The sequence below is a fragment of the Mesocricetus auratus genome, unplaced genomic scaffold, assembly GCF_017639785.1.
Source record: "Mesocricetus auratus isolate SY011 unplaced genomic scaffold, BCM_Maur_2.0 Super-Scaffold_4256, whole genome shotgun sequence".
Lineage (NCBI taxonomy): Eukaryota > Metazoa > Chordata > Mammalia > Rodentia > Cricetidae > Mesocricetus > Mesocricetus auratus.
The window spans coordinates 30,755,847-30,778,055 of NW_024429182.1; the positions used below are offsets into that span (position 1 = coordinate 30,755,847).

General features: G+C 37.4%; 1 protein-coding gene across 5 annotated transcripts in view; it reads left to right on the forward strand.

The window, feature by feature from the left end:
* Positions 1-22,209, forward strand: part of Kiaa2026 (KIAA2026 ortholog) — an 81,438-nt gene that overhangs the window by 26,041 nt on the left and 33,188 nt on the right. For all 5 annotated transcript variants that reach the window (XM_005063705.4, XM_013114852.3, XM_013114855.3 and 2 more), the window contains one exon: positions 17,504-18,921. In XM_005063705.4, coding sequence (XP_005063762.1) covers positions 17,504-18,921 — 1,418 coding nt within the window. The remainder of the gene's footprint in view (positions 1-17,503; positions 18,922-22,209) is intronic.

Here is a 22,209-nt window from a genome sequence, read left to right on the forward strand (position 1 = left end):
TCTTTGAGTTCCAGCCCACCCTAGGCCGCATAGAGTCAGTCGTAAGACAGCAGGACTGCAGAATGAGGTCCTACATCAAGCATATCAAGCAAACAAAACCAAGACAAAATAAGGAGTAGTATAGTAGAAGAAAACAGTCAGTATTGACTTCTCACCTCCACAATGCCACAGGCATATACCACACACATCTAAAATAATAGTACATTGTACATATTGTTAAGTTTGGTTTTTGAGTATTTTATTGAATACTGTTGTATGTGTGTTCATCAAGAATGTTACCTTTTGTTTTCTTTTTGTTGTGCTTTTATCAGTTTTAATATCAGAGTAAGACTGGCTTTGTAAAAATTAATTTGAAAGCATTTTTTTCCCTGCTGTTTTATGGACTGGTTTGAGAGAGTAGTTTCTGGTACTCAGGAGGGAGTTTTATGAAAAGGTTGTTTTGAAAGTATGACATTTCCTATTGAAGGGTTTAACTCAAGATAAGGGTGGATCAAAAGAATAAAATAAATACTTTCTGATTAGTTCCCAGAGGTCTCCACTGATGAACTCAAGGGAACCTAGAGGATAAGGTTGCCTGTTGATAATCTGTACTGCAAAGAGTGGGTTAGGTGTAGAGGCTATCAAAAGATACTTGGTATAGCATCTTTAAATTGTTCATCTCTAAAATTATGATTGTATGGGCCTACTTCTTAAGACTCAGCATTACTACAGGGCCCCCTTTTTTGGTAAATGGTTTTATCATCTATTAAATCATGCAAGTTAGAAATCTGGGATTCATCCTGGAAATGTTCCTATTTCTTACATACATTTCAAATACATCCCAAGATCCTGGTAGTTTATTTCCCAAGTATCTTTCTCATCTATTATGTGTCTCTTGTTTTTACTTCAGCTAGTTCTTTTGTCTCTCACTTAAACTAATGAGATTGTTTCTTAATTGCGGTAACAACATCCATGCTCTCCTCCTTCTAGTGTGTTTTGCACATTAAACTATATTGTGGGGTGGGGATATAGCTGAGCTGATAGACTTATAGTTAGCTATCTTTAGGAAAATGCTGACAGGAAGTCTGGACTAGCTGGTGCAGTGAGGGCCTTTTGATTTAGGAAACATCAACACTATTAGAGACTTAGAAAATTGAGTTAAATTGTTAATTTATAATTGATAAAATAATCTTGACACTATCCCAACCACTTTATTTTATGTCTAATGGTGACTTTGAGCCATTTAAAGAATATATTTTGTAGACCTCATTTATTAAACGAAAAAGTATATAATACTTTCAAAAAATAAAATTTGTTTAAAAGGACATATTGGCTCTCCTTACGTAAATTCTATTAGTCTGGATTTTTATTATTTTTTGTGTGCCTGTTTGTTTTAGTTTCTTTATCTTATGGGACACAGGTTGAGATCCCAGGCATGCACCATCTTCCTCAGCATAGAATATGACATTATCAGATAGTAGTTTTGATACCTTAATTGTATTAAAAATGCTCTCACAATTGCTTTTTGTAAAATTTAATGTTTGTATTACCAGAAACTATATCCTTTAATAGTCATTGTTTCCCATACCTTTATAAACTAACTCACCTTTTGATTTGGAAATCATAACTAAAGCAGTAAGTGGTTTCTATATTTTATAAAATAAAAATTCTGACTTTATAATCTATTTTCAAATTCTCTAACAAAAAATAGCAATGCAATTTAGTCACCCTGTATTTTTTTTTTTACGGCTTTCCAGACTTTTTCTAATTTCCCATACAAATCTTGATGTTCCAGGACAAATACCAAAAATTTATATTCTCATACTCACTCACATCTAAGGTGAGGGCATGTGATCAGGTATATATTTCTTACATGGAGCTGTATAGACACAACATGAAGCAGCAGTTTGAGATAAGAGACTTTGTATCGAGGCAAAAGTGGTATTAAGAGTTTCTGATTATCATAGGTTCTTGTTTTCAGAAGTATGAAATACTACTGGAAGTCTTAATTCTCTTGGAGAAGTATATAGATATAGTTGAGGTTATACTTTTTGGCTCTTCTAAATTTGTGTCTCTGACCCTACACAGTGTTTCTGTAAGTTCCCTTCTAAATTTTAAATTCCTTTTTAACTGTGAGACTCTGTTGTTAGCAGACAAGTTAAAAAACCTGTCTAATAAATTTGATATGAGTGACTAGTGTTCCTAAAATACAACATATATTGCTCATTTTAAAATGCAAATGTTTTAGCTTTCCTTTGTCATGCCATCAGTTTGCATTGTAGTGTTTCCTTATTGGATAATGTTTAATTGAAACTTCTATGTTTTTTCTAGATTACAAAGTCTTGAGAAGGGGGTCAATTTTTTTTTCTTTTTCTTCCTTCATTTTAGTAAGCATTCACTAAACGTTTGTAAAACTAGTGAGGAACTTTCAAATGTGATTTTGGGGGGGGGAGGTAAAGCCATTCATCCTTAGCAATGCTTTTTCTAAGTCATGAATGCATGGTTAAAATAACACTAGTTAGAACTGTTAGTATTTCATATAGTAGCAGGTAAATGTTCTCCAGGCCTATAAAGAACAACAAAAAGCTTATCTAGAAAGAAGAAATAAGGGCCAGTTTTTTGTTCATTTGATTTTAATGAGTGATTGTCTTTTGCTGTTATGATCTGTAGTCTTTTACTATTTCCCCAAACAGAAGGCTTACTATCTTGAGTTAACAGTCTAAAACCATGTGCTGCTTTCTTTTATCTATTTATGTATTTTGTGTATGAGTGCTCTGTCTGCATGTATACCTGCATGCCAGTAGAGGGCATAAGATCCCATTACAGATGGTCATGAGTTTCAGAAATTACTGGGTCACTCATGTAATAACCAAAGGTTGCTTTGTACTGCTTTAGGCAAAAACAAGTTCATATTTAGTTTTTCATCTGCTTAAATTTCTTCTTTCATTCTGCTCCTAAGCACTGGTTGCTTTTCTTTCCATTTAGAAACATGTAATTTTTCTCTGTCAGAACAAAGAGTTGCTATTAGTCATTTACATATTGCCTCCTGGAGCCTATGATTCTTTTTTGTTCTCTTTCTCTACTGGTTATCATCATTGTTGTTGTTATTATTTTATTGTCCTATTCTCTATTCTACTATTTAATGTTCCTTCATTGGAGTTTAACATACTGGATTTATATTAAAAAGTTTTAATGTGCCAGAATCTGATGCTTTTAAGCTCCAATGACACCACAAATGGAAAAGTCTGCACCTAATGAAATTTATACTCAAATCTTAAAAGTTTATATGGGTTGCATTCAGTGCACAGGTTCATTAAGATGCTGTATATCCATAATGCTACCTTCAGTCTTCATGTATATAGTATATGTGGAATATAAATTAATTTCATGTTTACATTTGAATTTCATCTTCAAGATGCTTCATTTTATATATATGCAAATATTGTGAAATCCAGAACTTTTTGTCCCCAACATTGCAGATAGAGATACCCAGCCTGTGAATTCATTCTCTGAGAAAAAACAAAGTATTACACATTTTGATTTTTTAAATCATGTTTTTTAATTATTTTTATTTTATGTATATGACTATTTTGCTTGCATATATGTATGTACACCATACATGTACCTGGGGCCTGTGCATACTAGACAAGGGTGTCTAGTCCCTTGGAACTGCCATGTGGGTACTGGGTTATCTGCAAGATCAGCAAATGCTCTTAATTTCTGAGCCATTTCTCCAGCCTTGAACTTTAATTTTTTAAATGTGTGTGTGATATCTTTGTGGGGAGGGAGAGAACATGCGTTCCTCAATATGTAAATGTAAGAGGACAACGTTGCCTACTGAGCCATGTCCCTGGCCCTTAACGTTTTATTTTAAAAACAAAAATCTATCATAAATGTCATTAAATTTTGCTTGTGTGTGCAGTTACATAGAGATGATCTGTAGGCTTAGTACGTGAGAGGCTTTTCTAATCACTATTTGATCGTACAGTAAGTTTATAATCAAAGGTTATAATAAAAAAGCTGATCAAAAATAGTAGCAGTAACTAAACCACCATTTTTGATGTTTGATATTCTAACAGATACAGAATCTTACAACAGACTTTTAAGTTCTTACTTAAATGTTATGGGAAATGACTCAAAACCTTTTTGTATAATTAACAGCAGAATTTTGAAGAGGAAATTAGCTTATACGTCTGTAGAGATTCCGTGTATTGGTAAAATGAATCTGTAATTCAAATTACAGGATCTTCAAATGATCTGACTTATCTTTAGTTTTAAATTTTTGGTTTAGGAGTTTTTGTTTGTTATTTTTTAAGACAGGGTTTCTCTGTGCAGTTTTGGCTGTCTTGAAACATACTCTGTAGACCAGGCTGGCCTTGAACTCACAGAGATCCACCTGCCTATGCCTCCCGAGTGCTGGAACTAAAGAAGTGTACCATTACTACCCAGCTAAAATTTTTGTTTTTTCTGTTGTAGACTATGTGACTTAAAGTCTATATAGTCCCATTAAGGTTTCTGGTAAGAGTCTTATTAAACCTCATCTTCACGTTCCAGATTCAAAGTCTCCCACATGTATCTCTTAGCTCTTCCTCATAATTACGTTCACATTTCCAAATAAATTCTTACATTGTCGTTTCTTGACTTTTTGCATTTTTTTGTTGTTGTTGTTTCTTGACTTTTTTAGTATAGTACTATATATTGACAGTCTTTATGGAAAAGATTTAGTTCCGTTGAAACTATTTCCACAGGTAGAAATATTGCATGTTCTACTTCTGTCTTGATTTTCACTTCTCCTGCTTCATGTTTCGTTGTTGTTTGGTTTTTTGTTGTTGTTACAGTAACCATAGTTGTCCTGTAACTCACTCTGTAGACCAGACTAACCTGGAACTCAGGAGATTCACTTGCCTCTGCCTCCCTCATGCCATGATTAAAGTCATGTACCATCACACTTGGCCTATACTTGTTAAGAGAAGCTTTTTCTTTGCTAGCCGCTTTGGTTTATCCCCCGCCAGTCGCCTGGGCTCTGCCGCGCCAGCCTGTTTCGAGATCCGCATGAGTCCCAAATAAACACACAGGAGGCTATATTAATTATGAAGCTGTTGGCCTTGCTTGTCCCTTACTGGCTAGCTCTGCCTTAAGTAATTACCCCATAATTGTTAATCTAAGTATGTTTCTTACCGGAGAATAGTTCCCGGCTTCCTACCCCCATGGCGTCACATGTCGACTCTCTTGTCTTTCTCCCTCCCAGAGTTCTCCTGGACTCCTAGTCCCTCCTATCTAGGTTTCCTATAGGCTCAACGGTACTTTATTGACAAATGCACAGGACTTCCCCCAACATCTCCTCTTTTCTGTTTAAACAAAAAGAAAGGTCTTAACTTTGACATAGTCAAATCATATATAACAGAACAGTTATCAAGTAAGAATACAGTTGTAATATTTTGTCTATCAACATTTAGCAAGATTTAAAGAAAATATCATCCATCCCATTCTTGTGAGTACAAAGTCCTATATGTAGCTTTTCTTTTATCATAACTAAGGAAAACTATAATTATAACTATCTGTCTTCAACTCCATCAAAGACCACAGAAGGATAATATATAAACACTAGGATTGACAGAGACATCTTACTGCCTGGACAGTCACCCGAAGTTCCTCTGTAACGTTGGGGCATCCATCTTCAGCCCATAGACCACAATGTGTCTGGAACACTTCTCAGCAAAGCAGGAAATTTCAAACTGTCCATCTGCGTTGGCAGTCTGTCAGTCATTTTTCTTTGTCCTGCAGAAAGTCTCATAGACTCTTCATCAAGCAGGAACCCTGTAAGACTGAGTTCAGTAGTCACTTTCCTGTGGGTCCTGCATGTCCAGATGATACAACAACAGTCAAACAGTCTAGGCAAGAGCAGTTTCTTGCCCAAATGGCTAATCTTGCCATGTTGAAAGCAAACTCCATATCAAGTTTCTTCAATGCCCATCTTCCTCTCAGATATAATTGGTGCTGCCAGGAGCAGACATTTCTCATTGTCAAAAAAAACCCTAGACCATTTTAAATGCCATGTTCTGAAGGTCTTTGAGAGGTTTGAAGACTGTCTATCTGTCTCAAATATATTTCTGTATATCTAGAAAACCTAACTTACCTAACTATAAATTCTATTATAAGTAACTATCTATAATCTGTATTCAATTATGCATTACATTTTAGAAGATCAGTATAAGCACAATGCTTAATCAAGAGGAGAAATATAAACATCACAAAATTGACCTTGAATTTGTATCAATAAATGAAAAACAATACCCATACCATAATTCCCTTTTTTACCATTAAAAGGAGATTGGCTGTGATCATTAGCCAATTATAAACAATCCCATTTAAATGAAAACAAAGATTTATAAACAAGATGGGAATTGGGACGTCGCTCATTCCAAACTGCTTCCTGCTGGAAGGGGGCGCTGTTCACACCATGGGGATCATGACAAAACTCAGAAACCTGTATAAGTCCGTATTTTCGGGGTCTGTAAGGCTGTATCATCTTAGCTGTTTCAGTCGTTGAAACACCTGGTCCACTGCTTCCGGGGGTCTTGGTTCGTGAAACCACAAAAGCCTGGAAGGAATCCTTAGCTTTTCATTTTCTGTAGAAACATAAATAAAAACTCCTTTTCCGAGTAACATATCCTTATGCTTAAATTTTGAAGTCAAGGTATTTTCAAAAGATATAAGTTGTATTAATTTAGCAGCATTTATAATCAAGTGTACTTTAGTAGCAGTTCCTTCCTGAGCAAGCAAAAAACTGAAAAACACAATAGCGTACAGTATCCAGACTCTCTGTGTATTTTCCATCTTTACGTGGCTTTTTTATTTATCTATTATTTATTTATTTTACTTTTATTTATTTTTCTTTGAGACAGGATTTCTCTTTGGAAATCTGCCTGCCTCTGCCTCTGGAGTAAATCCTACCAGCGTGCGCCACCACAACGCTGGCTTTTGTATTTATTTACCACTTTGCCGTTTCATTTTCTCTCTCAATCTCACGTATATTTTTAAACACACTGTAAACCTTTAGAAGTTTTTCTGTATCCAAGTCTGACTTTACTGTAAATCTTTATGTTTTTCTGGCCACGTGTCTTATATGTAAAACTGCGGCTGTTTTAAACTGCCATTTCAAGATGGCGGGCGTAAGCATGATTCCAGCTTACTGCCTCAGTCCATGCTGATATCCAGCAAAAGCTGCCACTTCCAGCTGTACGTACACACCTTTTAATTGTTAGCAGAGTCTCTTAAAACAACCTTGCTGGTTTTTTTTTTTTTTTCCTTTTATGCCAAGTCAGGAAGACTCCGGTAAGCGAGCCACGTGAATCTCGGCTTGTCGCTAGCAAAACAGAGCACACCTGAGAAAATGCTGCTACCAAAATCTATGCTTCTCTCCGTTCTTCTGTTTCTAAAATTCCTTTAAAGCTTTTGTTGTTTTGCGTGGAAATTCAATCCCACTCCTGACAACCATTATGTTAAGAGAAGCTTTTTCTTTGCTAGCCGCTTTGGTTTATCCCCCGCCAGTCGCCTGGGCTCTGCCGCGCCAGCCTGTTTCGAGATCCGCATGAGTCCCAAATAAACACACAGGAGGCTATATTAATTATGAAGCTGTTGGCCTTGCTTGTCCCTTACTGGCTAGCTCTGCCTTAAGTAATTACCCCATAATTGTTAATCTAAGTATGTTTCTTACCGGAGAATAGTTCCCGGCTTCCTACCCCCATGGTGTCACATGTCGACTCTCTTGTCTTTCTCCCTCCCAGAGTTCTCCTGGACTCCTAGTCCCTCCTATCTAGGTTTCCTATAGGCTCAACGGTACTTTATTGACAAATGCACAGGACTTCCCCCAACATATACTGTTTTTTATTAATAATTTAGCCATCTCATTTTAACACTGGTGATGTCTGAAGGTCAGAGAATGGAACTTGCCACTAGCTAACCTTAGAGGTCTGGAGGTCTGTACAGACAGACAGGAAGTGAGATAGTTTGGTGGAAACGTGATATAAAGAGGGAGAAACAGGAACTAGCTCTCTTGTCTGTAGAGACACTAAGGAGGTAAAGTGTAGCAGTGGTTTGCTCTTTCTCTCTGGTCTCTCAGCATTTTCCTCTGTATCTAGCTCCGGGTTTGTATAACTTAGACTAATTAAGTGCCTCATATGGTTATTCAATATGGTTATTCCTAATCCCTTTTGTATTTTACTTCTTTCTATGATCATTTTTCTTAATTAAATATATTCTATGAAAGTGCATTTATATTCACTGGTCTTATTTCCTCCTGCTACTTCTTTTTTTTTTAAGATTTATTTATTATGTTTACAATGGTCTGTCTGCATGTATGCTGCAGGCCAGAGGAGGGCACCAGATCTCATTACCGACGGTTGTGAGCCACCATGTGGTTGCTGGGAACCGAACTCAGGACCTCTGGAAGAACAGTCAGTGCTCTTAACCGCTGAGCCATCTCTCCAGCCCCCCCGCTACTTCTAATTGCAGTTAATCCCATTTAGTCTATTTTTGTCTCAAAACTTTAATTTTCCTATAAAAGTTCAATTTCAGGGTTTTTTTGGGGGGAAGTGGTCAAGACAGGGTGTCTCTGTGTAGCTCTGGCTGTCCTGGAACTCACTCTATATAGGTCACGCTGGCCCTAAACTCAGAGATCAACCTGCCTCCTCAGTGCTGGGATTAAAGGTGTGCACCACCACCACCCAGCGTTGGTTTGTTTTGTTTTGTTATTTTATATTCCAAGTTAAGTGAATTTAGTTCTTTTTGATGTTTGGCTTTGCTTTGCTTGTTTGAGACAAGGTCTTAACTATATAGCCTTGGCTAGCCTAGAACTCACTATCATAATCTAGACTGAATTTGTATTTGAAGCAGTTCACCTGCCCCTGCCCCCAAGTGCTAGGATTACAGGCTTGTTACATACGCATCTAGTTTAAGTGAACTTCTTGACCATGCAAAATACAATTTCAGTTACTGTCATAGTGTTATTCTAACATCACTGTCATTTCTGGACCAGTTTGATTGATTTTTAAAAATATATTTATTCTTTGAGAATTTCATGCAATGTCATTTGATTATACTTACCCCCACTCCTCCCTCTAACACTCCCCAAAGTTACCTCTATTGCCTTCTCCCTCGTGTCCCCTTTCTCTTTCCAAACTAACCTATTGAGTCCAATTTGTGCTGCCCATATGTTCCTGTGTTTGCCATCATCCACTGTACAAAGACACCATGATCATGATGTCTTAAAAAGCAACTCTTGAAAGGAAAACATTACATTAAGGATAGCTTAGTTTCAGAGGTTTATTAGTCCATTATCATGGCAGGACATGGCAGCATGCAGGCAGACAAGGTGCTGGAGAAGGAGCTGAGAATTTTTCGTCTTGATCTGCAGGAAGCAGAAGCAACTGTGTGTCACACTGATTGTAGCTTGAGCAAAGAACTCAAAACCCACCCCTACAGTGACACACTTCCTCCAATAAGCCCACACCTCCTAATAGTGTTACTCCCTATGGGGATCATTTTCTTTCAAACTATCACATCAAGCATTCGTTTTCTCCTGTAGAGCAGGCTTTAATAAACTAACCAGAAAGTGGTTGGTTATCCCCATAACATTTGTGCTGCCATTGCACCCATGAGCTTATCTTGCCTTGGTGGTTTTTATTGTAGCTCCCTGGGTTCTCAGCTAGGTGAGACTCTTGACTTTTTTACCTAGCAGCCTACATCACACCTTCCAACACTATGAAAGCCAGCGGGGAAGAAACTTTCTGCTCATACCAACTTGATATCAACATATCCTATGACCTGTATATGTGGTGTCTTTAGCAATAGGGTCTTTCCATTAAGTTCTAGTAAGCAACCAAGAGCAATGTCAATAGCCTGTATTACTTTGAGGGTCTCTGGGATACCTCTGACCAACTACTCGAGGGAAGGGAACACACAGCTGGCACTGGGCTTTTTATTTGGCAATGTATGACTTTGAGAAGAAGCAAAATTCCCTATATAGTGTAACTTATTAAATGCTTATAAAATGGGTTTCCATATGGCTTTTAAAAATATCCTTAATGTTAGTTGTAGAGAGTATATGCCACTTAACAGTCTATTCCTGACTTTAATTTAGCTCCTTCATTCTCTTGGTCAAAAGTTTAACATATTCTATAACCTTATTTTTCTTAGTGTGTTGTTTCTTCAGGACAACACATAAACATTTATGTTACAGGACATGTGGAATAACTAGACACTGAATCATGGGTACTGTGGTCCTGGACCATTGTTAAGGACTTTCTGACAACATATAAAAGTATATGAATTCTACCAGCCCTTTTGAGCCTGAACTGCTAAGGCACTGCTGTATCTGTCAGTCTAGGAATATGTTCTTTTCTTCCTTCCTTCCTTCCTTCCTTCCTTCCTTCCTTCCTTCCTTCCTTCCTTCTTTCCTTCCTTCCTTCCTTCCTTCCTCTTCCTTTCTCACTCTTTCTCTTTTTCTTTCTTCCTTCCTCTGTTTCTTTTTTTATAATCAAATTGAAACATCTTAGGTTGGTATCTTTATAAAAGAAAGAAGCCAAATTCTACCAACATACTACTGCCACTCCCATGTAGTAAAAATTTAATTCTTCAAAATTATAAATATATTTTATAGAGAGTAGCTTTTTGTTTCTCTTGTCTTTTGTGACATAGTATCTTAAGATTTAAAAAAAATGTTCATATATTGGTGTTTGTTCCTTACCTGCGTATAACATGTATTTGGAACTCAAGAGAACAACTTGTGGGAGCTGATTCTTTCCATCCTGGTGGTCAAATTCAGGTCATCTGACTTGGCAACAAGTGGCTTTGCCTCTGAGCCATCTTGCTAATCCTCAACAGCTGAATTTTGTTAATAATATTTAACATTTGGATGGTCAAATGCGCACACATACTAAATCACTAACGGAGGTATCTGTATTTTACATATTTAATATACGTGAAATGACAATGTGTACTCTTAGCCAGAACTATAAATAGGGTTCTTATGTAAAGGAAAAAAAGCTCCAGATATTTGTCAATATGGTTTTCTCAATGTCTATTTGTCTTAAAAGATTACAGTTGCTGAAACCCAGAATTCTTGTTTGTGTTTTGGTGTTTTTTTTTAATTTTTAGTTTTTAATTTAAATCTAAATTAGAAACAAGGTTGCTTCACATGTTAATCCCAGGTCCCTCTCCCTTTCCCTCCCCTCCTCACACACCCTCCCATCAATTCCCCCAGTACCCCCTTATTTCCCCAGGGAGGGTGAGGCCTTCCATGGGGGTGTCCATAGTCTGTCATTTCATCCAGGGCAGGGCCTAGACCCTCCCCCCAAGAGTCCAGGTTGAGAGTGCATCTTTCATTGTTGGATGGGCACCCAAAGTCCATTTGTATGCCAGGGATAAATACTGATCTGCTACCCAAGGCCCAGTAGATTGCCTAGGCCTCCTCACTGACATCCAGTCATCAGTCCGGGATTCAAGAGCTAACCTTTGTCAGGTCAGCTGTTTCTGGGGGTTAAACCAGCCCAGTCTTAATCCCTTTGCTCATCAGTCCTGCTTCTCTGTCACTGGGTTCCTTGAGTTCAGCTCAGTGTTTAGCTGTGGGAGTCTGCCTCTGCTTCCATCAGCCATTGGATGAAGGTTCTGTTCCCCAGACTCTCTGGCCATGGGATTGTAGGCTGGCACTCCCCAGATCTATGTCTAAAATCCATATATGAGAGAGTACATGCCATGTTTGTCTTTTTGTGACTGGGTTACCTCACTCAGGATGGTTTCTTCTAGTGCCATCCATTTGCCTGCAAATTTCAGGATTCCATTCTTTTTTTTTTTCTGCTGAATAGTACTCCATTGTGTAAATGTACCACATTTTCTCTATCCACTTTTCAGTTGAGGGACATCTGCGTTGCTTCCAAGTTCTGGCTATTACAAATAATGCTGCTATGAACATAGTGGAACAGATCCTTGTTGTATGAATGTGCATCTTTTGGATATATGCTTAAGAGTGAAATTGCTGGGTCTTGTGGTAGGCTGAATCCCATTTTTCTGAGGAATCTCCATACTGATTTCCAAAGTGGCTGTACAAGTTGGCACTCCCACCAGAAGTGGAGGACTGTTCCCCTTTCTCCACATCCTCTCCAGCATAAACTGTCATTGGTATTTTTGATTTTAGCCGTTCTGACAAGAATAAGATGGTATCTCAGAGTTGTTTTGATTTGCATTTCCCGGATGGCTAGGGATGTTGAGCACTTTCTCAAGTGTCTCTCAGCCATTTTAGACTCCTCTATTGAGAATTCTCTATGTAGTTAAGTAACCACTTTTTAATAGGGTCCTTTGGTGTTTTGGAGACTTGCTTCTTGAGTTCTTTGTAAATTTTGGAGATTAGCCCTCTGTCAGATGTGGAGTTAGTGAATATCTTTTCCCATTCTGTGGGCTGCCTTTTTGAGAAGCTTCTCAGTTTCTGGAGGTCCCATGTAACTCAGTGTCTGTGCTACTGGTGTTATGTTCAGGAAGCTGTCTCTTGTACCAATTTGTCCAAGGGTACCACCACTTTCTCTTCTAAGTGTGGCTGGATTTATGTTGAGGTCTTTGATACATTTGGACTTAAGTTTTGTGCATGGTGATAGACATTTATCTATCCACATTCTTCTACATGCTAGCATCCAGTTATGCCAGCACCATTTGTTGAAGATGCTTTCTTTTTTCCATTGTATATTTTTAGCTTCTTTGTCAAAGATCAGATGTTCATATATGTGTGGGTTAATATCAGGGTTTTCAATTCCATTCCATTGGTCTACCTGTCTATTTTTGTGCCAATACCAAGCTGTTTTCAGGACTACAGTTCTATAATAGAGCTTGAAGTCAGGGATGGTGATGCCTCCAGTAGTTGCTCTGTTAAATAAGGTTGTTTTGGCTACCCTGGGTCTTTTGTTTTTCCATACAAAGTCGATTATTGTTCTTTCAAGGTCTGTGAAGAATTTTGCTGGTATTTTAATGGGGATTGCATTGAGTCTGTAGATTGCTTTTGGCAGGATTGCCATTTTTACTACATTGATCCTACTTATCCAAGAGCATGGGAGATCTTTCCATTTTCTGATGTCTTCTTTAATTTCTTTCTTTAAAGACTCAAAGTTTTGCGATACAGGTCTTTCACTTGTTTGGTTAGCATTACCCCAAGGTATTTTATGTTGTTTGTGGAAATTGTAAAGGGTGATGTTTCTATGATTTCTTTCTCAGCCATTTTATTGTCTGTATATAGTAGGGCTACTGATTTTCTTGAGTTGATCTTGTATCCTGCCATTTTGCTGAAAGTGTTTATCAGCTGTAGGAGTTCCCTAGTAGAGTTTTTTGGATGACTTATGTAACCTATCATATCATCTGCAAATAGTGAAAGTTTGACTTCTTCCTTTCCAATTTGTATCCCCTTGATCTCCTTTTGTTGTCTTATTGCTCTATCTAGAACTTCAAGTACAATGTTGAAAAGGTATGGAGAAAGTGGACAGCCTTGTCTTGTTCCTGATTTTAGCGGAATCACGTTGAGTTTCTGTCCATTTAGTTTGATGTTGGCTGTTGGTTTACTGTATATAGCTTTTATTATGTTTATGTATGTTCGTGTTATCCCAGATCTCTCCAAGACCTTTATCATGAAGGGGTGTTGGATTTTGTCAAAGGCTTTTTCTGCATCTAGTGAGATGATCATGTGATTTTTGCTTTTCAGCTTGTTTATATAGTGAATTACATTGATGGATTTTCATTTGTTGAACCATCCCTGCATCCCTGGGATAAAACCTACATGATCATGGTGAATGATTGTTTTGATGTGTTCTTGGATCCGATTTGCCAGTATTTTTATTGAGTATTTTTGCATCAATGTCCATGAGGGATACTGGTCTGAAGTTCTCTTTCTTAGTTGTGTCTTTATGTGGCTTGGGTATCAAGGTAATTGAAGCCTCATAGACAGAGTTTGGCAAAGACCCTTCTGTTTCTATTGCATGGAATACTTTGAGAAGAATTGATATAAGCTGTTCTTACACTGAGGCCATCTGGACCTGGACTTTTTTTGGATGGGAGACTTTTGATGACTGCTTATATTTCCACAGAGGTTATAGGTCTGTTTAAATTGCTTATCTGTTCTTTATTTAATTTTGGAAAGTAATACTTATGCAGAAAATTGTCCATTTCCTTTAAATTTTCAAAATTTTGTGGAGTACAGGTTTTCAATATATGACCTGATGATTCTCTGATTTTCATCAGAGTCCATTGTTATGCCCCCCTTTTCGTTTCTGATTTTCTTAATTTGCATGTTCACACTGCCATTTGGCAAGTTTGGACAAAGGTTTGTCTATCTTGTTGATTTTCTCAAAGAGCCAACTCTTCGTTGCATTGATTTCCTATTTTCTACTTTATTGATTTCAGCCCTCAGTTTGATTATTTCCTGGCGTCTACTCCTCCTGGGGGAGTTTGCTTCTTTGTATTCTAGGGTTTTCAGCTGTGCTGTTAATTCTCTAGTGTAACTATTCTCCAGTTTCTTCATGTGGGCACTTAGTGCTATGAACTTCCTCGTAGCACTGCTTTCAAAGTGTCCCATAGGCTTGGGTATGTTGTGTCTTCATTCTCATTGTCTTTTTTTTTTTTGGTTTTACGAGTCAGGGTTTCTCTGTATTGTTTTGGAGGCTGTCAGTCCAGCCCGGCCTCGAACTCACAGAGATCCGCCTGCCTCTGCCTCCCAAGTGCTGGGATTACAGGAAAAGCTTGGATTCAAAAGTGTTAGAATTCTAGGAAGTCTTTAATTTATTTTTTTTATTTCTCCTTTGACCCAGGAATGGTGCAATTGTGCATTATTCAATTTCCATGAGTTTATAGGGTTTCTGCAGTTTGTGTTGTTGAATTCTAATTTTAACGCATAGTGGTCTGATAAGATGCATGGAGTTATTCCAATTTTTTTTTGTACCTGTTGAGCTTTGATACGTTGCCAAGTATGTGGTCGATTTTTGAGAATGTTCCATGTGGTGCTGAGAAGGAGGTATATTCTTTTTTATTTGGATGGAATGTTCTATAGATGTCTATTAATCCCAGTTGGGTCATAACTACTATTAGCCCCTTTGCTTCTTTGTTAAGTTTCTGTCTGGTATCCCTGTCTAGTGGTGAGAGTAGGGTGTTGAATTCTCCCACTATAAATGCGTGGGACTTTATATGTGATTTGAGTTTAGTAATATTTCTTTTACGAACGTGGATGCCTTTGTGTTTGGGGCATGGATGTTCAGGATAGAAACTTCATCTTGGTGGATTTTGCCTGTGATGAGTATGTAATGACCTCCTTCATCTCTTCTGATTGATTTTATTTTAAAGTCTAATTTGTTAGATATTAGGATTGCTACCCCTGCTTGTTTCTTGGGTCCATTTGATTGGAAAATCTTTTCCCAACCTTTGACTCTGAGGTCTGTCTTTGAGGCTGAGGTGTGTTTCTTGTATGCAGCAGAAGGATGGGTTCTGTCTTCAAATCCATTCTGTTAGCCTGTGTCTTTTTATGGGTGAATTAAGGCCATTGATATTGAGGGATATTAATGACCATTGATTGCTCATTCTTCTTTGATTTGGAATGGTTGTTGGTGGTGCAATTATGTATGGAATTCCACCCCTTTTTTCTTTTGGCTGTTGATAAGGTGGGATTATCTAATGCCTATGTTTTTCTAGTTGTAGTTAACCCCCTTGGTTTGGAGTTTTCCTTCCAGAACTTTCTGTAGGGCTGGGTTAGTGGATATGCATTGCTTGAATCTAGTTTTGTCATGGAATATCTTGTTTTCTCCATCTATAGTGATTGAAACCTTTGCTGAGTATAGTAGTCTGGGCTGGCATCCATGGTCTCTTAGTGTTGATAAATATCTATCCAGGATCTTCTGGCTTTCAGAGTTTCCATGGAGAAGTTAGGTATAATTCTGATAGGTTTGCCTTTATATGGTACTTACCTTTTTCCTTAGCTGCTCTTAATATTCTTTCTTTATTCTGTATATTTGGGGTCTTGATTATTATGTGGTGAGGGACCAGGAATCTGGGGTGGGTAGGCTCCCACTGGTGGTCTGCAGGCACTGGTCCTAGTCCCCTGGTTCCCTGGTCCCATTGATGGAAAAGAAAACCAGGAATCTGGGGTGCTTGGCTCCTGCCAGGACTGGAGGCTCTGTGGCAGTCCTCAGGCAGTCCCCAGGCACTGGAAGGCAGGCCCGGATAAAGGGCCTGTTTTACCTGGTCCCCTTGGTGGAGAAGAAAACCAGGAATCTGGGGTGCATGGCTCTGGCCGGGAGGGGAGGCTTTGTGGCTCCCTAGGCAGTCCCCAGGCACTGGATACAGGGCCTGGTTTACCTGGTCCTGGTCCCCTGGTCCCGTTGGTGGAAAAGGTGTTTTGGTATTTTCTAACTGCTGCATTCTATTGTCTCCTTTTCCTGGTCTCTTGAGATCATTATTTCACTTGGTTCTTCCATGGAATTGATTTTTGTAGTTTCTACAAACGAGTGAAAACTTGTAGCCTTTGTCTTTCTGTATCTGGTTTGTTTCTCTTACATAATGATTTCCAGTTCTGTTCACATTGCTAATAACAAAAATTAATTACTTTAATGGGTAAATAATATGCCATTGTGTGTATATTACTACATTTTCCTTTTCCATTTATCTATGATGGTATCTTGACTTTATATTGGCTAGTAGTACAGATTTTTGTGTTTGTGATGTGTGTATATGTTTCTGAGATGTGTTCATGTATATGCAGGTGCCTGTGTGTGTAGAGAACTGAGCTCAGCATCAGATTTCTTCCTTTATCACCCTCTACCTTATTTGTTTCAGACAGGGCCTCTCACTAAACCTATACCTCTCTACTTGGTAGGACTGTGTATGCAGTGAGTTTCTGGGAAACACCTGCCTTTACCATTTGCACCCCCCCCCAACACACTCACACAAGTACTGGCCTCACAGCTGCACACCACCGTGCCCAGCTTTTGCATGAGTGTTGGGATCTGAACTCACAACCTCATGCTTATGCAGCAGGCACTTTGCTGATGGAGCCATCCCTCTGTCACCTACAGTTTCTTTATAGTTCTCTTTTTTCTGTCTAATAAAGCTCCATGTAACAATAACAAGTACATAACTTTTTACTTAAATTATAATCCTTTCTCTCTTTTTGAGTCAGTGTTTCTTATATTCTAGGTTGGTCTCTTTCTTACTCACAATATAGCTAAGAATGGCCTTGAGCACCCAGTTCTTAAGCAGTGCTAGGTATCAAACCTGGAGTTTCTTACATGCCAGACAGACATTCTACAAACTGTACACCATAAAACCGAGGATCAGGGGAATATGTATTTCCTTATGGGAATTGAGGCACAACATACTTTTAAGGGGACATGTATTACTGATTTGGAAAACGAAAACAGTTGTCTTAAGAGAAATATAACTTTAAATTTCAGTGTTTTATGCTGCTGTCTTTAAGTAATAGTAGTATAATTTAAATTTTGTTTAGGCTTCGGGAGCAAGAAAGAAAAGAAGCAGAAGAAGCTTGCCAGAAGGAAGTAGAAGAGTGGGAAAGGAAACTTCTTGCTCAAGCAGCTCCAGCCTGTATGGAGAACATGTGGGAAATTCCAGCCATTGGGCATTTTCTTTGTTTAGCCCAGCAGATTCTAAACTTGCCAGAAATTGTCTTTTATGAACTGGAACGCTGTCTTCTGATGCCTCAGTGTAATGCCTTTCTGTCTAAAATAATGACGTCTTTGCTAAGTCCTCCCCACCGCAGGCCGACCTTACATCGAAGACCTACTTTGCCTTACAGGACGTGGGAAGCAGTGCTGAGGCAGAAAGTACAGCAGTGGTACACGGCTGTAGGGCAGACTGAGAACCCTGATAACTGCGCTGAGAAACTTGGCTTGTGCCCTCAGTTTTTTAAGGTTCTTGGAGAAGTTAATCCATTGGAAGAAAAACCTTTTCACGAGCTACCTTTCTATCAAAAGGTGTGGTTACTTAAAGGGCTCTGTGACTTTGTGTATGAAACACAGAAAGAAGTTCAGGATGCTGTGCTTGGGCAGCCCATTCATGAGTGTAGGGAAGTCATCCTTGGCTATGACTATCTGGAGAATGCTTATGTGCACTTTCCACAGTTCTGTGGTGCGGATGTACGGATTTATAAACAAAGACCCTTTCAGGCCCCAGAATTTCCAGTTCCACCCATTAAAGTAAAAAGAGTACCTCGAATTAAACTGGAGAAATTCAAGTGTGACTATGTAAGTACAAGTAATGGAGATCACAGATGTAATAGAGAAAGTCTGCCCTCTGTCTTCAAGAAAGAGCAAGAAATTGATTTTGGTCCAGCCCACTGTCCTGCTAAAATGAACTTTGGTAATCATGACATCTCTGTGGAAATGGAAGTAAAATCCAACTGTGACATTAAAATAAACAGGTCCTGTGAAATTGAAAAAACTGATTGTTGTAAAGAAAATTTGGAGAAGCCCGGAAGTCCAGGAGAAGTTACGGGCTTTGGAGAGCCACTCAGTCCAGGTGAAATAAGGTTTATAGAAAATCAGGAAAAACATGGTGAAGCTTCCAGAGTAAAGACAGAACCCAGTCCACTAAAAGAAAATGCTCTGAAATCTTGCCAAATTCATGTAAATGGTAGTCACATCGATCATCAAGACATTAACTGCCACAAAGTTGTGAGAGATCTTTTGTTAGAGCACTCCTTGCAAAGCCACAAAAAACTAAAACTAACTAAAATGAGGGCAAAAAAGAAGAAAAAGAAAAAGAAGAAATTGAAAGATGTTTTGAATGAAAATTTACAAAGAAAGCGTGAAGGTCTTCATTCTCTTGCTTTCAAATCTTACAAACCTGAGATCCAAAATAAGTTATTGATCATTAAGAAGAAAGGAAAACACAAAAAGCACAAATCTGGTAAGCTGACCTAATGGGCAAGACTTATATTTAAGTGTGATTCCATTTTTCTTCAATTATGCATCTTGGAAGTGCTGATTGATAGAATGAAATGTGTGTGTGTGTGTTTATGTGTATGTAGGGGGTCAAGTTTTATTTCACATGATTAAAAACCTGGGCCAGGAAAAATTTTTTATATACTAACAAAGAACTGGTATAATATATTTGAATGAATCACAATTTGACATGTTTATATTTATATTTATTTATTTTTGATTTTTCAAGACTGGGTTTCTCTGTATAGCTTTGTAGACCAGGCTGGCCTTGAACTCAGAGATTTGCCTGCCTCTGCCTCCCAAGTGTTGGGATCAAAGGTATGTGCCACCACCGCCTGACTATTTTTGGATATTATATTTTTATATTTTTCCTGTAAATGATGTATGTCCATCACTTTGATTAAGCGATTTGTTTTTCTTCCTAAGCTAAGAACAGCGCAAGTATAGCAGCTCATTTCTTTATCTAGAGTAATCATGTTATTTACTGAGTCTGAACTTAGTACCTTGTTTTCAATATATTTTTCAATATATAGTGTTCTGTCTACATGCCAGAAGAGGGTGCCAGATTGAATTGTAGTTGGCTGTGAGCCACCATGTGGTTGCTAGGAATTGAACTCAGGACTTCTGAAAGAGCAGTCAGTGAGTGCTCTTAACCTCTGAGCCATCTCTCCAGTCCCTCAATATGGATTTTCATATGTAGAAAAAAAATTGAATCTAGGAATTACGTCAATTAATAAAACACCAAGATTAAAGCATATACTTGTAAAAGGATTAGTAAACCAGGCTGTGGTGGCCCACGCCCTTAATCCCACCCAGCACTAGGAAGGCAGAGAGAGGCAGGCAGATCTCTGATTTCTAGGCAATCTTGATCTATAAAGCAAGTTCCAAGAAGATCAGAGCTGATACACAGAGAAACACTGTCTCAGAAAGAAGGTAAAGAAATAAAAAATAAATTAGTAAAAAAACCACAGGAATTTCTAAGTCTGTCTTTTGCCCAATTTAAATACCCTATATATTTGCCAGCAGTCTATTTGAACAACAGAAGTTCTTTTCTAGTTGATTACTCTTTTTTGTTTTTTTCTTTTTTAAAGGATTTTGTTGCTTTTGTGTTTCCTATGATCTGTCTTAATCAGTTTATATCTCATTTACCACAGGATAGGTGAGACAAAAACATATGGTCAGTTGTATAATATTTACAAAAAAAATTTCTTGATCGAAGACAAAAAATAAGAATTGCTTCCCAAAATGAGTATTGGCTCCAGTCATCATTGTGGGTTTCATTTTCATTCTTTCCCACAGCAGTGTAGTTAATTAAACTGGTAGAAATTTGCTACTGAGGTGACAAATGAAGGAGTGAGGTTTTAGTTACTTAAATCATTACATAGAACTCAGTATGTTCTAAAAATGTATGTAATGAGCCATGATAAAGTATAGGCCCAGAGAGATGATTGAACAGGTAAAAGCTCTTGCCACCAAACTTGATGACCTCATTTATAACAGACACTGGGAGCCAGGGGTTAGGTACACACTTAATATGTTTTTAAAGTAGTAGTGTAATGTTTACTACCAAAACCAGGCCTAGCTTGTTTGACTAAAACTTTTAAAGTGGTCCATATTGACCTAACTTTTTAAAGTAACTTTCAGAAATAAGCCTTTGGAATGAAAACTTAACAAAGACCATGTGAAGGTCTTCATTCTCTTGCTTTTGTGTCTTACAAGTCTGAGATGTAATGGTATTGCATCCAATGTTATAAGGATAAATATTAGTTGTACATCATTTCAGACCACTTTTTTTGTAAATTTACTACGTTTTGAGGCAGCATGGCCTTTTTTTGGTTGAGTTTCCATCATGTTTGAGTCCAGTGCCTCCTTTTTTATACTTTTTTGAAAGTGAGTTCCATGATCATAGTTTTCACAAGGTTTCCCTTACTGTGTCTTAGTATAGGCTCATGGTGCATTCTGGGAAACTCCTACCACATTTGTTTTGAAGTTTAGAAATCTTGAGATTTTAAAGGGGTATTAGATATATCTAGTTTTTATTAAATAACATCCCTAGTAGGACTTATAAGTGGTTAGAGCAGATGAAATGAAAAAAAATTTTTAATCTTAAAATAGTTCAGGGCTGAATTTGTTAAGCATATACATTAATTTAAAACTTTAGTTTTCAGAGCCTTTTTAGACTTAAAATTTTAGGTAAATGATTTGGGACTTATATATTAAGAATTCTGGAAGACGTCAAAGGAAAGAAAACTTTGTTTTGATAATTATAGTATTCTCTTCAAGTTTATTTTAACACTTACGTTTCCCAAGTAATGGTTAGCTTGTGTGCCTTATAGAACTGCTTTGGGTTAAGCTGTGTCATCCATGACTGGTTTATCAACTTAGACTTAGAGTGATCTAAATTTTACATGTAATTTGGTTATCTATCTGGTCCACAATATGTTGTAGACTATACGCTTTAAGTTTTTAGGTATTTATAAGTTTTAGTTAAACTTATAGTTGTGATGGGAGATGATTTTTTTTAAATAGAAGGTACAAAGGCAAATCAATTTGAATGATATAATAATTTAAGTACACTGTGATCCACTTTTGTAATTTTTAAGCATTTTATCTGCTTTTCAGACTTGGGTTTTTACTTTTGTCATTTAAGGTGAGCAAGTGAGATTAACTGAGAATAGGCTAGAAATAATTCTTTGTTATATTATTTTTGAGAATTTAATATTATGTATAAAATATGTGCATCATTTCCACTCTTCACTTTCTCAGCCACAGCTCTTGTTATGTCTACCCTATCCCTTTCAACCTCACAACCTATTCTTTAATTATTGTTTAATTATATTTTATTAATTATTATTTATATTAATTAATTATTTAATATTGTTTGTACACACACACACACACACACAAAAAACACAACCTGCTAAGTCCATTAAGTATCTTCCAAGGCCCCACTACTAGCCTAACCTCCACCCCTACTGATAGATTATCCAGTCATAAATAGTCAATTGTAAACATGTATACAAATAAGCTATACTATAACTTTTTCAGAGGAAAAAGTTTTTAAAAATTGCATTTTCTCTTTACATGTACTGTCGCTATTGGTGGAAAAGCAAAAACAGTGCATTTTCTTTCTGCTCTTAAGCAAAAAAATTTTTTTGAAGTCCTTTCCTTATTGCCTTATTCTTTTATCACTTAAACTTCCTATCATTTTTCTAAGTAAGTTTTTCTATTTTGTATGTAATTAGAGCATCAG